Genomic DNA, 15063 nt, shown 5'->3' on the forward strand with positions numbered 1-15063 from the left:
ATCTTCTTCGAATGTTTGTTAGAAATGTCCAGAGAAGGCATGTTGTCTTGAACTTTTGTTTTTTTGGGAGGTTCTTGATTAGTTTCAGTCTGTGTCCTTGTGAAATAGATTGCGAAACAGATTCTCTATTTCTTCTTGATTTAGATTTTGGAGGTGTTTTGAGTCCAAGAATTTGTCCCGTTCTTCTAGGTTATCCAAATTGTTGCCATATAGTTTTTCATAGTGTTCTCTTACACTCCTGTGGTGTCCATTGTAATTTCTCCTCTTTCAGTTTTCATTTTATCTATTTGAGCCGTCTCTCTTTTTCTTGGTGAGTCTGGCTAAGGGTTTCTGAATTTTCTTTATTTTCTCAAAGAACCAGCACTCAGTTTCATCGCTGCGTACTACTGTTATTTTAGTATCTATTTCTTTGACTTCTGCTCTAATTTTTATTATTTCCCTCCTTCTGCTGACTGGGCTTTCTTTGTTCTTCATTTTCTACTTCCATTGGGTATTGTGGAAGATTACTTATTTGAAGTTTTTCTTGTTTGTGGAGTTGGGCCTGTATTGCTGTGAATTTCCCTCTTGGAACTGCTTTTGATGCATCTCACAAGAGCTGATATGTGGTTCATTTTCATTTGTCTCCAGTTGTTTTTTAATTTCTCCTTTGATTTTATCATTGATCCAAGGATTGTTTAGAAGCATGTTGTTTAGTATCCACGTGTCTGTGTCTTTCTCAGCTGTTTCATTATTGTATGTGCTTTCTAGTTTCATAATGTTGGAGTCAGAAAAGTTGTTTGCTATGCTTTAGGTCTTCTTAAATTTATTTGAGGCTTGCCTTGTTTCTCAAAATATAGTGTATCTTTGAGAATGTTCAGTGTGCACTTGAGAAAAATTGTATTCTGCTGTGTTTGGATGGAATGTTCTATATGTATATCTGTTGAGTCCTATGGATCTAGTGCTTTATTTAAATGCACTGTTTCGTTGTTGACTTACTGTGTGGATGGTCTGTCCATTCTGTCCATAGTGAGCAGTTGAGGTGCCCTGCTGTCATTGTGTTTCTGTTAATTTCTCCCATTATACCTGTTTATAGTTGCTTTATAAAATTTGGTGTTCCTATGTTAGTTGCTTATATATTCATAAGTGTTTTTTTTCTCTTGGTTGAATATCCCTTTTGTCTTTATTTATTGCCCCCTTTGTCTCTCATTGTCTGTTTTATCTTGAAATCTGCTTTTTATGCTATAAATCTAGCACATCTGCTGTCTTTTGCTTGTCGTTTTCTTGTAGTATCACCTTCCATCCCTTCACTTGTAGGCTGTATTTGCCTACAGAGCTGAGATGTGTTTCCTGGAGGCACACATTGTTGGTTGTTGTTTCTTAATGCGTCCAACTACTCCGTGTACTGCGTTTTGGGAATGCTAGCCCTTTTCATTTAGAGTGGTTATTGACTTATAAGGACTTAATACTGCCATTTTATTTCTTGTTTTCCAGTTGTTCTGTATTTCCTTTGTTTCTCTTCCCTTCTGTTTCTGAGGGCCATTTCAGTTTGGTGGTTTTCTGTGATGATTTTCCCTTTATCAGTTTTTCTCTGCTCTGCTGTTTTGTTTAGTGGTTTTCAGGAGGTGTGTATAAATGATGTCATCAATGACATGGTCCATTTTCTGATAGCTTCCCATTTCCATGAGCCTAAGCAGGTTCCATCTGTTACCTCTTCCCTTTCTGAGTTATTGTTGTCACAGATTATTCAGTTTTGTGTTGTGAGTTTGTGATGAATTGAAGTGTTTATAGTTAGGTTTGATGCTGTCCTTCTCTTTGACTTTTATGTTATAATTAAGTGTTTGCTAACCTGTTCTGATAGAGAGCTGCCGCTTCCTGACTTTGTCTGACTATTTATCTCCTTGCTCAAAGTTTCGTGAAACTTTGCCTTTTTGTTTTAGGTGTGAGAGGGAGGTCTAATGGCAATGAACTCCCTCATGTTTGCTTATCTGAGAAGCTTTTATTTCTGCATTGTATCTAAAGGATGGTTTCACTGGATAGGCTAGTCTTGGCTGAAAGTTTTGGTCTTTCAGTATTTTGAATATATCATTCCATTCTCTTCTAGCTTGTAAGGTTTCTGTTGAGAAAGCTGTTGAAAACCTGATAGGGGTTCCTTTGTAAGTTATTTTCTTTTGCCTTGCTGTCCTTAATATTTTTTCTTTGCCATTAACTTTTGCCTGTTTTACCATATAATATGCCTTGGAGAAGGTCTTTTTGCATTGATATAATTAGGAGTTCTGTTGACTTCATGTGCTGGTAAGTTCCATATTTTGTTCAGGTTTTGGGTTTTCTCAGCTATTACTTCTTTGATCAAGCTCTCTTCTCCCTCCCCCCCCCCCCCCCCCCCGCCACTTCTCCCTGTAGAATTCCTATAACACTTATGTTGCATTTCCTTATAGAGTCAGATATTTCTTGAAGAATTTCTTCAGTCTTTTAAAAAATGTTAATGCTCTCTCCTCCACCTGAAACATTTCTCCATTTTTATCCTCTCAATCACTAATTCTTCACTCCATAATGTCAGGTTTATGATTGAAGGATTCTAGATCATTTTTTTATCTCATTCATTATGTTCTTCATCTCCAGAATTTCTGTTTGTTTCTTTTTTTGGAGCTTCCATCTCTTTGGTGACATATTCCTTATGCTAATTAATTTTATTCCAGAGCTGATTGAACTGTCTTTCTCAGTTTACTTGTAACTCATTTAGTTTCTTTTTGACAACTACTTTGAATTCTCTGCCGTTCAGATTGTAAATTTCTGTGACCCCTGGAGTGGTTTCTGGAGAGTTGTCATTTTCCTTCTGCTCTGAAGTGTTACTATAGTTTTTTGTGGTGTTTGAGGGACTGATCCCTTGCTGGGGCATTTGTATTATTGTCGGGTCTGAGGTTCCACATGGCACTTCTGCAGCAGGGCAAGACGTGTATTTTCTGAACCCGCCACATCTACTGAAAGTTTTACCAGTAGGGCTCATCTGTGTTTGCCTGCTGGCCACAGCCGAATGGCAGGTCACACATGTACAAGCATGTGCTCTGGTGCAGGACTGCTCCCTTTGCCAGGGACCAGAATAGGAGTAGGCTAGGCACAAACGGAGGGGTACTGTCCTTTGCTTGTGTGGACAGTTCCACATTTACAGATTATTTGCCTGAACCACTGTGCCTGGGGGGGCTCCCTTGCAGGGGCTAAGCCATGCCACTCAGTGGAGAGTGTTCCCATGCATTTTGGGGCTGCAACTCCAACAGCAGTAGCATTCACACACCTATCTGGCTGTCCTCTGCCTCCTCTTACAGTCACACAGCCAGTGCAGTGTGAAGACCCATGACCAAGATCGCTAGTGCCAGAGAGGAAGTGGGATCTGCTCACCTCTTTCCTCTGCCTTCCGGGGATCCAGTCCCCCCAGCTTCCGATGTATGGCTGCATGAATCTCTTGGACATCCAGTTGTGCCTTGCAGGGAATCCTCTGTTGGTTAATTATTGTCCCTTCAATTGTATCTTAGTGGGGAGAGACTAAGTGAACAACTTAGTCCACCGTGATGCTGAATGAGATTTGCAACTGTTGTGATGAGATTTCACATTTGTAGTTGACAGCTGTAATGGATTGAGACTACTGGGGAGATTGGGATGGAATGAATGATTTTGCATGTAGGATAACGTGAGTTCTTGGGGGTCAGCAGACTTCCCGTACTAGACAGAATAATGGCCCCGAGTGATGTGCAAACCATGACATGTGAAACCTTTGAAGAGGTTTTCTTGTATGGCACAGGGATTTTGCAGATGTGATTAAGTGAATGTTCAGAAGATTATCTGGATGGGCTCATCATAGTCACCAGGCTTCTTATAATAAGACGGAGAAAGCAAGGTCAAAGTCAGAGGAGGAGATGTGCTAATGGAAGCACAAGTTGAAGAAAGGGATTGAGGTTAGAGGAGGCAGGCTGCTGGCCTTAAGTGTGAAAGACGGACCACATGAATGCATAGCACACAGATGGCGTCTGGAAGCTGAAAGAGGCAAGGAAGTGCACTGGTTCCTAGAGCCTCCAGAGGAATGCAGCTCTACTGACACCTTGATATTAGGACTTCTGATCTCCAGAGCTGTACAATAACGAAGATGGACTATTCTAAGCAAGGAGCTGTGTGGTGCCCTGTTACAACAGCAGCAGAAAATGCATACAGCTGGCTTTAACGAAATTGAAACAGAGGAGAAAATGGTAGGAGGTTAGAACTTTAACAAAGCTCTTTCTATTTCATTTTTGTTTTTTGGTGAGGAAGATTGTCCCTGATCTAACATCTGTTGCTAATCTTCCTCTTTCTGCTTTATTGCAATATTGTTGCTGAGCTAACATCTGTGCCAGTCTTCCTCTATTTTGTATGCGGGATGCCACCACAGCATGGCTTGATGAGCACTGCCTAGATGCCCAGGATGTGACCCCATGAATCCGGGCAGCTGAAGAAGAGTGCATGGACTTTACCACTATTTAATCACCATGTCGGCCCCTTTGTAGCTCCTGTTTTTATATACTGTAGATACCTGAATGACGTATTATAAAGACTTTGTCCCCTGTTTTTTTTTTTTTCTTAATTTGTTGTTGCCTTTTCTGTTTATAGAAACTAATCATAAGGTCTCACCATTTTTAAAGAGTATGGATAGATTATTATTTTCTATAATATTTTTATTTAAATCACGGAGGAGTTAGTTGGATTGAAAATAATTCTGTTTCCTCATAATCATCTGCAAACAGGCATAAGAGCTTGATCCTGTGAGTAGTTTTGTTCTTGAAAGCACAAGTACACATACTTAAATATAAATAGATGTTAAAAACATATAGAACAGATATTTTAGTTGAAAGTTTTTATGGTTTGTGATTTATTTTCTTCCTTAAGTGTCTTTAAGTATTCTGCTTTAGGTTGGATATTTGCAAAGTAGGAATTAAAAATTTTATTGTCTGCTATGGTCACTTGTAGACATAAGAAGTACTTCGTCTTTTAAAATGAGAGTTAGAGGAGAGCGTTTCTCCCATGTAATCTGATGCTAAATACATGGCTTTTTAAAAGCAAGTGTATTACTGTATATCCCTTTGCCTTCTGATGTTCTTATGTTTATCAAGTGATGAGATTCAGGCATAGATTCAGACATATTGTGTAGCATCGTTTTGGGCTTATCTAACTTTCTCATTTTTGACTCATAAAAATAAATTCTGATAGTTAATCAGGCATTTAATGTTTCTAATTCCAGACGGTTTTTCCTGCACACCAACAGCTGTATTACAAACGTGTTTAATTTATTATTATTTAACTTAGTGTATGTTTTTGAAGCAATCTGTGATTTAAACATGCAGTGGTGTACAAAGACAGCAGTTACATGAATGGAAAAACAGTCCTGAGGCATAAGTTACCTTTTGCTTACTTTTAGTGTAATTTTTCCTTCATGAAAACTTACTGATGCTGATCTCGTTTGTAAACTAGGACTTTTCTGGTTTTGCTCCTGAGTAAATTTCATAGTGTAATAATCTGAAATTAATGAATCATGTAATGACTATCTTGGGGTGGATATCTGTGTTGCTAATTTTGGTTTCATGTTTCTAACATTCAGGCTTAAGTGCTCTTCTTGATGACAACAGAATTGAGGATTTGTATCTCCTCTACCAACTGTTTAGTAGGGTAGGATGTGGAGTGCATGTTCTTCTCCAATATTGGACTAATTATGTAAAGGCAATAATTTAGAGAAGGTCTGTCTTTAATAAAATTAGCTTAGGTTACTTATGGCTTGTTTTCCCCTGCTAATAATTATTGTAAATTTTCTATTTAGAACCTTCTGTTGTCTTGTTTAAGAAATGTTTATTAATTTGAAATTCTTGAAGTGTCTTTGTTCCAAATTTGTTTTCGCTTCCTTTTCCCCCTGTCTACAAGCATTTTTCCGCCTAGGTAACGCTTGCATTGTGCAGGGGAAGGCTGGGGACCCTATTTGTGTGTGCAACATTGTATTTTGTTGACCCACCCACGTTTCTTATTATTTGATTAACAAAACAGGAGGTGTCCTTGATATGCACTGAAAAAGACAAAGCATTTCAGAGAAGCAGAGAGGAGGAGAGGCTTTCATCCTGAGGAAGGAGACAGGGAGTTCTCACCAGCTCTCAGCTCAGTGTTTTTCGGTAAAGAGTTAACCAGTTAATTAATTTCCAAGTGATAAGTTCACGTAAGACTTAATGTTTTGACCATTTTAAAATGTGCAGTTCAGTGGCATTCAGGCCAGAGAGACAGACAGAAAGTAGATTAGTAGATGCCAGCGGATGGGAGGAGCAGATGAAAGGAGTGACTGCTTAACAGGTACTGGGTTGTACACTGTCATCACTGTTTAGTTCCAGAAGGTATCCATCAACCCTAAAAGAAAGCCAGTTCCCGTTGGGCAGCAACTCCCTTTATCTTCTCCCTGGAGCCCCTGGCAACTACTAATCTGTTTCTCTCTATGTTGATTTGTCTGTTGTGGGTATTTCCTATATATGGAGTCATGCAGCATGTGGCCTACTGTTTCTGGATTCCTTTGCTGAGCATTCTCTTTCATCAGTATTGTGGCAGTCTTTCCTTCTTCTCAGTGGCTGAATAATATTCCGTTGTCTGTCTGTACCACAGTTTTGTGTCATAGTCTAAGAAGTGATTCCACTGTGTCATGTGGGCAATTGAGCAATCCCAAAACTGTTTTGCACAGAGCTGCATCATATTGTATTGCCCTCATCACTCTGTCTCTTGTCCCTTTTATTCTCCTTGTTGAAAAGTTTCAGAGCCACTTGTGTTAATTCTTCTTTAAAGTTTTGGTAGATTTTGCTAGTAAAGCCATATGGTTCTGTGCTTTTCTTTGCTGGCAAGTTGTTCGTAACTGATTCAATCCGTTTGTTTGTTGTAGGTCTATTCAGATTTTTTTATTTCTTTTTTCAGTTTGGTATATGATGTGCTTCTGGAAAAGGGACCTATCATTTAGGTTTTCTAATTTACTGATGTATAGTTGCTCATTGTCTTGACGGACACCTCCCCATGTCCCCCAACCTCAGCCCCCAGAATCCACTGTTTCTATTCTCCATTTCTATGAGTTCAGCAGTTATAGATTCCACGTATAAGTGGTATGGTAAAGGGGTCTCTTTATGTGTCTGGCTTCTTTGACATAGCGTCACACCCTCCAGATTCATCCATGTTGTTGCAAATGGCAGGGTTTTGTTCTTTTGTAAAGGCTGAATAATATCCCATTGTCTCTCTCTATGGCTCATTTTCTTTATCCACCCTCGGTGGACACTTAGGTTGTTTCTCTGTCTTGGCTATCATGAATAATATTGCAGTGACGTGGGCTTGCATCTCTCCTTGACATGGTGATGTCATGTCCTTTGGATAGATACTCAATGCAGAGATTGCTGGATCATGTGGTGGTTCAATTTTTAATTTTTGTGTAACTTCCCTACTGTTTTCTATGCTGGCTCTACCAAGTTTCATTTCCACCGAAGGTGCACAAGCATTCCGTATGCTCCATAGCCCCTCCAGCATTTGTGTGTTGGTGTGTTGTGTTCTTGATGTTAGACATTCCAGCAGGTGTGCGGTGATATCTCACTGTGTTTTGATTTGCATTTCCCTGATGATGATATTGGACGTATTTTTCCTGTGCCTGTTGGCCATGTGTATGTCTCTGGAAAAATCTCTCTTCAGGTAATTTACCTGTGTTTTGATTGAGTTATTTCTTTCTTGCTGTTGAGTATTTGAATATTATATTCAAACCCTTATCTGATATAGGACCTGCAGATATTTTCTCCCATCAGGTAGCTTGTCTTTTCATTTTGTTGGATGTTACTTTTGCTCAGCTGAAGCTTTTTAGTTTGGTGGTCCCCTTTGCTTACTTTTGGTTTAATGCCTTTGACTTAGGTGTCATATCCAAAAAAATAATTGCTAAGGCCAATGTCCATGAGGGTTTTATTCTGGGTTTTTTATGTGTTCAGGTCTTACATATAATCTATTTGGAGTTAATTTTTGTGCGTGCTGTCTAAGATCTTGGTGCCATTTAATTCTTTTGATGTATATGTCAGTTTTTCATGACACTGCTTATTGAAAAGACTGTCCTCTCCCCATGCAGTATTTCTGGCTGCCCTGTGAAACGTCTGTTGACCCTGTATGGGTGGGTTTAGTTCTGGGCTCTTGATTCAGCTCCATTTGTCTGGCATATGTTTTTATATGCCAGTACCAATACTGTTGTGTTTACTATACTTTTGTAACGTAGTTTGCAGAACACAGACATGCTTTTTTTTCTGTTTACTCTTCCGACTCAATTTCAAATGACTTGTTTTCCACTGATTCTTCTTTAAGTGTGATTGAGTCTGTTATTGAACGTCTCCAAAGAATTTTTCATGTCAGTTATTGTCTTCTTCCGCTCTCGGAACTCGATTTGGGTCTTTGCATGGTTCCTGTATCTGCCTTGATCGTCTCATTTTGTTCCCGTAGTTCTTCCTATTATGGTTTATTTTCTTCCTGTTCACCGAACACTTTAAGAAGATGATTCTGAATTCTTTCTCTGTCAGTTCATAATTCTCCCCAGCTTTACAGTCGTTACTGGAGCGTCACAGTCATTTCTGGGATGCGGCCATGTGTCCCTGGTTCCTTGTGATCCTTTTATCCTGGCATGGTGCCTGCGTATTAGAGGAAGTGGTCACTTCTTCCAGAGTTTATGAGTGTGCTTTAGTGGGGAAAGATCACTACCGGTCAGCCCAGGCTGGGCTTCTGGACAGGATAGCTTGTAGCGTCCATGGGCATGCAGGGCTTGCAGCTGCAGTCTCTAGTTGGGTAGGGTCACTGCCCATAGTCTCAGGTCAGGTGGGTCTCCGGGCTAGACTTGCAGCAGGGCAGGCCCCCTGGCTCTGTGTTCTTGCAGGGCTGCTGAGTGGTCTCCAATAGCATGGGCTCCTTTGCCTGGAAAAGCCACTGGCTGTGTTGTGTGGTTTTGGTGTGGCTGCAGGCTGCTCTGCAGTTGTCTCTTGTTGGGATGGGCTCCAGTCTGTGTTATCTGACTGGGTGGTGCCCCTGCAGCTGTGCCCTGCACTTGGCTGGGGTCCCTGTCTGGGCAGAGGCCACTGTCTATGCCTGGTCAAGCAGAATCGCTGCCAGGCTTCCAAATCAGGTAGTCAAGCTGGGGGTGCTGCTGAGCTTTGTGATTGGGCGGGGCCAAGTGTTGTGCTAGGTGCACAGGCTTCCTGGTTGGGTGGGGCTCTGCAGACTGTGTTCTGTGGTTGGGTGGGGCTGCTGGCCTGGCCTTCTTCCCAGGCGGGGTGCATGCTGGGGCTCCCCGGGTAGGCCAGACCACTGGTTGGGGACCTCAGCTGGGCAGAGCTGTTGATGTGCTCTCTGGTCAGGGGGAGCCACTGGCTGTCTCTGGGGTGAGTGGGGCTGCCAGCTGGGTCTCTGGCTGTGCAGGCTTGACAGCAGAGTTGTGGCATCACTGCCATGACCCGCCTGTTGGTCTCTTGGAGCCCCACCTCCTTCTTTGTGCCCAGCATACCAGCAGTAGTCTAGCCCTGTGGACTCCCCCAGTGCTCCCTGTGAGGCAACAGAGAAGTTGCCCTCCTGAGGGCACCTCGGGACTCTGGGAAAGCTAGATCTGTGAGTCTGGCCCTCTTTTCCCCACTAGAGAAAGTATAGGCCCAGGGAGCCCCTCTCAGTGTGGCGCTGTGCCAGCCTGGGGAAGAGGTGATGCAGTTGGTGTGAAATTCCTCCTCCCACCCTTCTAGTGCACTTTTCTCGGTTTTTCTGCGCTGAGGGTGTGTCAGCTGCACCCCAAGGGTTCTGGAGTTTTCACAAAAGTGTTCTTGTTTTTGCATATTTGCTAATCTGTATTTTTGTGCCAGGGGCCTAGAGCACGGGACCACCTATTCCACAAGCTTGCTTGATGTCACTCTCATTTGTCAGTTTTGTTGATCTTTGTGCTAGGACACATTTGGTTTCATTGATTCTATTGATTTTTCTGTTCTCTGTATTTTGTATTTCCACTCCAGTCTTTATAGTTCCCTTCTATGCTAGCTTTCAGTTTGGTTTGCTCTCCTTTTCTAGTTCTTTGAGTTTTAAGGGTGAGGTGTTTTTATTCGAGATCTTCGTTTCCATGTTGGCGTGTAAAGGTATAAATTTCCCTCTGAGCCTGGTTTTGCATCATTTTGTAAGTTTTGGTATTGAGTGTTTTCCTTTTCCTTTCTAAGTATTTCCGAGTTCTCCATGTGATTTTTTTTGATCCATTGACTCTGTTGTTTAATTTCTACATATTTGTGGTTTTCCAGGTTTTCTTGTGAAAGTCACTTGTAGTTTCATTCCATTTTGCTCAGATAATATACTTTGTATGATTTCAGTCTTTAAAAATGTATTGTGGTTAGTTTTGTGGCCTAAATATAGCCTATCCTTGGAATGTTCCATGTGCATTGAGAAAAACGTGTCCTGATGTCATTGAATGGAGTGTTTATATACGCCTCTTAGATCTGGTTCGTAGGGTTGTTTAGGTTCACTCCTTGCTAATCTATCTTTATTGGTTATATTCATTATTTAATGTTGGCTATTGAAGGATCCACCTATTATTGTAGAACAGTTTCTCAACTCGTTTTTCTTAATTTTTGGCCTCATGTAATTTAAGGCTGAGTTGTTAGGTGTGTGTGTCTATACTTGTTAAATCCTCGTGATGAAATGACCCTTTTCCAGATATAATATTTTTCTTTTTCTCTTCTGATGAATGCTGGTTTGTGTGATGGTAGCTTAACTATTGCAGCTCTGTTTTGGTTCCTATTTGTTTGAACTGTCTCTTTCTCTCCTTTTGCTTTGACTTTGTGTCAGTGGATCAAAAGTGAGACCAAATGAGTGGATCATGGATTTTAAATTTATTCTGCCAGTCTCTATCTTTTAAGTACACTTAAAATAATGATTGACAAGTAAGGAGTGTGCTGTTTTACTTTTTGTTTTTATGTATTAATATGTTTAATGTTCCTCAGTTCCACTATTACTGCCTTCTTTTGGGATTAGTATTTTCTAGTTTACTCCTCAGTTTACTCCCCTCTCATTTCATTTTCTGTATGTTTTCTTAGTGATTAACTTGGGGATTGCAAATGATGTATTTATAAAAATATGGTTTGAATTTCTGGCAGCTTAGGTTCAGTAGTATAGAAAAGCTTTGCTCCTATACAGTTTCATTCCTCTTTTATGTTTTTTTTTTTTTTTTGGCACATACATAGGTGTCCATTAATGCAGATTTGTGTTTATTGTCTTTTAGATCGTCCATGGTAAGTTGGACTTAACTGCAAATAAAATAAACCAGCCTTTATGTTTACCTATGTAAATACCTAGTTAAATACTAGTATTTTTTTTCATTTTTCCCCATATAGCTTCAAATTATTGTCCATTGTCCTTTCATTTCAACCCTAAGGACTCCCTTTAGTATTCCTTCTAGGGCAGGTCTACCAGCGGGGAACTCTCAGCATTTTTTCATCTGGTAACTTCTTAATTTTCCTTCAGTCTTGAAGAATGGTTTTGCTGGATATAGAATTTGTGAGGACAGTTTTTTCCTCCAGGACTTTAAATATGTTATGTAACCCATTGCCATTGACTTTCATAGTTTCTAACGACTTTTAATGATAGTGAAGAACCATCGTATGTGATGTTCTTTCTCTCTTACTGCTTTTAAGAGCCTGTGAACTGTTGGGGAGATGGTAGTCAAGTAAGTTAAAATGTCAGGATGCTCTCTTATCTTAATTTCACAGCTTCTTTCTTCATTAAACATTTCTCTGGCTTTTCTAAGTTTCTGATTAGATTCTAGAATTGCAAAACTTTGATACTGACTGGTTTTTGTTTTTGGGGAAGATTAGCCCTGAACTAACATCTGCTGCCAATCCTCCTCCATTTGTTGAGGAAGACTAGCCCTGAGCTCACAACTTTGCCCATCTTCCTCTACTTTATATGTTGGACGCATACTACAGCATGGCTTGCCAAGCAGTGCCATGTCCGCACCCAGGATCCAAACCAGAGAACCCCCGGGCTGCCAAAGTGGAACGTGCACACTTGCACACGTAACTGCTATGCCACTGGGCTGGCCCCTACTAACCCTGCCCAACCCTGCTTAGCTTCCGAGATCCGATGTGATCAGGTGTGTTCAGTGTGGTATGGCCGTAGACGATACTGACTGCTTTTGACAGCTTAATCATTGCTTTAGTGCAACAGAATGGAGTTTTAGGGTTCCATACTTGCCATTTTTGGTGAGCCTCTCCAGTTTCCACATTCTCAGATACTTTCTTCTGCTATCTGTCTCCGTGAATGTAGCATGCTTATGCTCCTTATTTGATTTAATGTTTAGGCATCATAGATTCAATTTCTGATGCTCTAGGCTTTTTTGGTCATATTGTTCTCATCTCAATGCTTGAATGAAATAGTATGATTCATTTTATTAAGAATGTGTAAACAATATTCATTGCCGCCTCACATAATTCGCTTTTCCTTCTGAATTTTTTCTTGTATAAACAATTAACTCATTTTTCTATTTGCAGGTTTCCTTATATAATTATCCCTAATTTTTCACCAGCTACCATTAGTGTCTCAGTTGTTTGTTTGTAAATAATTCTCTACTCAGATAATCAATTGGTTTACATTTATGTCTGTTGGCTTCACTCCCAGAGTGCGTTGTCTTCATGCAGCAATACATTGTTTGTTTTTCTTTTCTTTTCATTTTTTTCCTGAGGCTTCCTGAAGAGGTAATTGCTCTTCTGGGATTTTCTTGTAAATGAAGTTAAATTCTCTGTTTACATTTATGGTGATTTTACCTAGTACATACTAATAACCTTAGATAATTTTACTTTTAAGGAAGGTGGTAACAACATAGTTATTAATCCTGTGGAGGATCAGACAATGGTCCAAGAACTTCTGGACTTTGAAAATAAGATTGATTTTATCATTGAAACCTCTTTTATGAAGAATGAGAAGTTTATGGTTGCTATGAAAGGAGCTTTTGAAACATTTATTAACAAAAGACCTAACAAGGCAGCTGAGCTTCTAGGTATACTTTCTCACTTTATGGAATACATACTTTAAAAAAAAATTGTTTCTGATTCTTTTTTAAATTACGTGACGAGTGAGATTCGATCTCCTAACGTGTCATAATATTGCAAGGTTGATTATCTGTGATTGCAAGGAATTATTTCTCTCAAATTCAGTTTTCACAAGACACCATTCCTTTGTGTAATAGGGGGAACACAGGACTTTGGAACCTTTGGTGCCTTTAGCTTATTGTGAAGTTAGTAATTTCTTTAACAGGCTTGAGCGAGTAGACAAGACTCATCAAGCTGTGGATAGACCTGCTTCTTTTCTTGTTCTTATTTTTTTTAAATAAGTGAAAACTTTTCTTACTACTGCAAAACTTAGTGATTTTAGGTTTAAAGTTCTTCTTTTATTGATAGGCTTTTAGAAAATTCAAGCAAAACATCTACCAAATTGGTATTCTTGTGTTCTTTAAAATGAATGTAACCAATATATACATTTAATAGATTCTTAAGGTTTTGCAATTTATGTAATAAATCCCCAATTTTATATAATTTATTTTCAGCTTCTCTTTAAGTAGATTAGGGACATGGTAATGAGGAAATGATTCTTTTGGAACATCTGGGCATTGAGGTTATGGAAATCTTAAAAACACTTAAAAGAGACATTTTGTCTTTTATTTATCCTTTCATTCATCTGTCCATAAACGCATTTATTCATTTTCTGTTTTATGAAAGTGAGTGTACCCAATTCTGGGGGAAAGTGTTTGTTGAGGGACGTGATTTTTGCTCATGGTATGTATAGAACATTATAGCATTACTTAGCAAGTGTTTTTCACATTTTAGCAAAGTATCTGGATGCAAAACTTCGTGAAGGTAATAAAGAATCTACAGATGAAGAACTTGAAGAGCTGTTAGATACCATAATAATTTTACTTAGATTCATTTGTGGTGAGTAATTTGCTTTAATACCTGTCTTTAAAACTTTGAGCAAATCATAAAGTATGTGGAAGAAATCTAAGGGACTTTTGTGCACATCCCAATATGGATTGAATTCCAGTAGTTTTTTATTGTGGTAAAATGCCGATAATGTAAAAGTTTTACCTTTTAAACTTTACATTTTAAACTTTACAATTCAGTGGCATTCAGTATGTATACATTTTTGCGCCATCATCGCCTTTATCAACTTCCAGATCTTTTCCGTCATCCCAAACACAAATCACATACACATTAGACAGTCATTCCCTGTTCCCTTCTTGCCTTCAGCTTTGGGAGCCCATAAGCTGATTTCTCTCCCTGTGGATTTACCTGTTCTGGATAGTTTATCTAAAGGCCGTCAGATGACATCTTACCCCGTGTGTTTGGCTTGTTTCCCTTATCAAAGTGTTTTCAAGTTTTATCCATGTCACAACATGTATCAGAGCTTCATTTCCTTTGAGGACTGAGCAGTATTTCACTGTATAGATCCACCACATTTTGTATATCCATTGTCTGTCGATAGACATTTTGTTTTTTTCCCCCTTTTGCTATTGTAAATGGTGCTGCTGTTCACCTTATTTGCAAATACTATTGGATGTAAATATCTCATTTAATTGGCATATGATAGTAACGTTTGCATTTTTCCAAGTCTGATATTAAGGCGTTTTTCTCTTAAATATTCCAGGGAAAGATGTTTTTGAAGGCTTCTACAAAAATGGTTTAGCGAAACGTCTCTTGGTAAGAGTGCTTCAGTTGATGCAGAAAAGTCAGTGCTGTCCAGACTTAAACAAGGTGTGTGTTCACCTGTGTATTATTTATTTCAGTCATTTCGTAGTTTCTGTACTTCCTGAATCTCGGTGGAAAGCAATGATTTCATTCCAGTGTTTCCCTCTCATTTGCTCCTCAGCTAATTTTAGATATCATTTTACTTAATGTCTTTGAGACATACTAGTTTATTATGATAATACAAAAATATGTGCACTTCTCTTAGAACTCATTGATCTGTATCATGGTTCCCACAGGCAAGTTATTTTAAGTGTCGTATTTATAAATTTAC

The 15063-nt window shown here is 39.3% G+C and overlaps 1 protein-coding gene across 1 annotated transcript in view; it reads left to right on the forward strand.

Moving 5' to 3' along the window:
- The window catches only part of LOC124232622 (cullin-4B-like), a gene marked incomplete at its 3' end in the record, with an annotated part of 41076 nt that extends 26278 nt beyond the window's left edge, over positions 1-14798 (forward strand). Inside the window, 5 exon segments of the mRNA XM_046649572.1 lie at positions 5597-5715; positions 12856-13048; positions 13875-13979; positions 14692-14736; positions 14739-14798. Coding sequence (XP_046505528.1) covers positions 5597-5715; positions 12856-13048; positions 13875-13979; positions 14692-14736; positions 14739-14798 — 522 coding nt within the window.
- Between the last annotated feature and the right edge of the window lie 265 nt (positions 14799-15063).

This window comes from Equus quagga, unplaced genomic scaffold (genome assembly GCF_021613505.1).
Source record: "Equus quagga isolate Etosha38 unplaced genomic scaffold, UCLA_HA_Equagga_1.0 HiC_scaffold_86_RagTag, whole genome shotgun sequence".
In the NCBI taxonomy this organism is placed as follows: domain Eukaryota; kingdom Metazoa; phylum Chordata; class Mammalia; order Perissodactyla; family Equidae; genus Equus; species Equus quagga.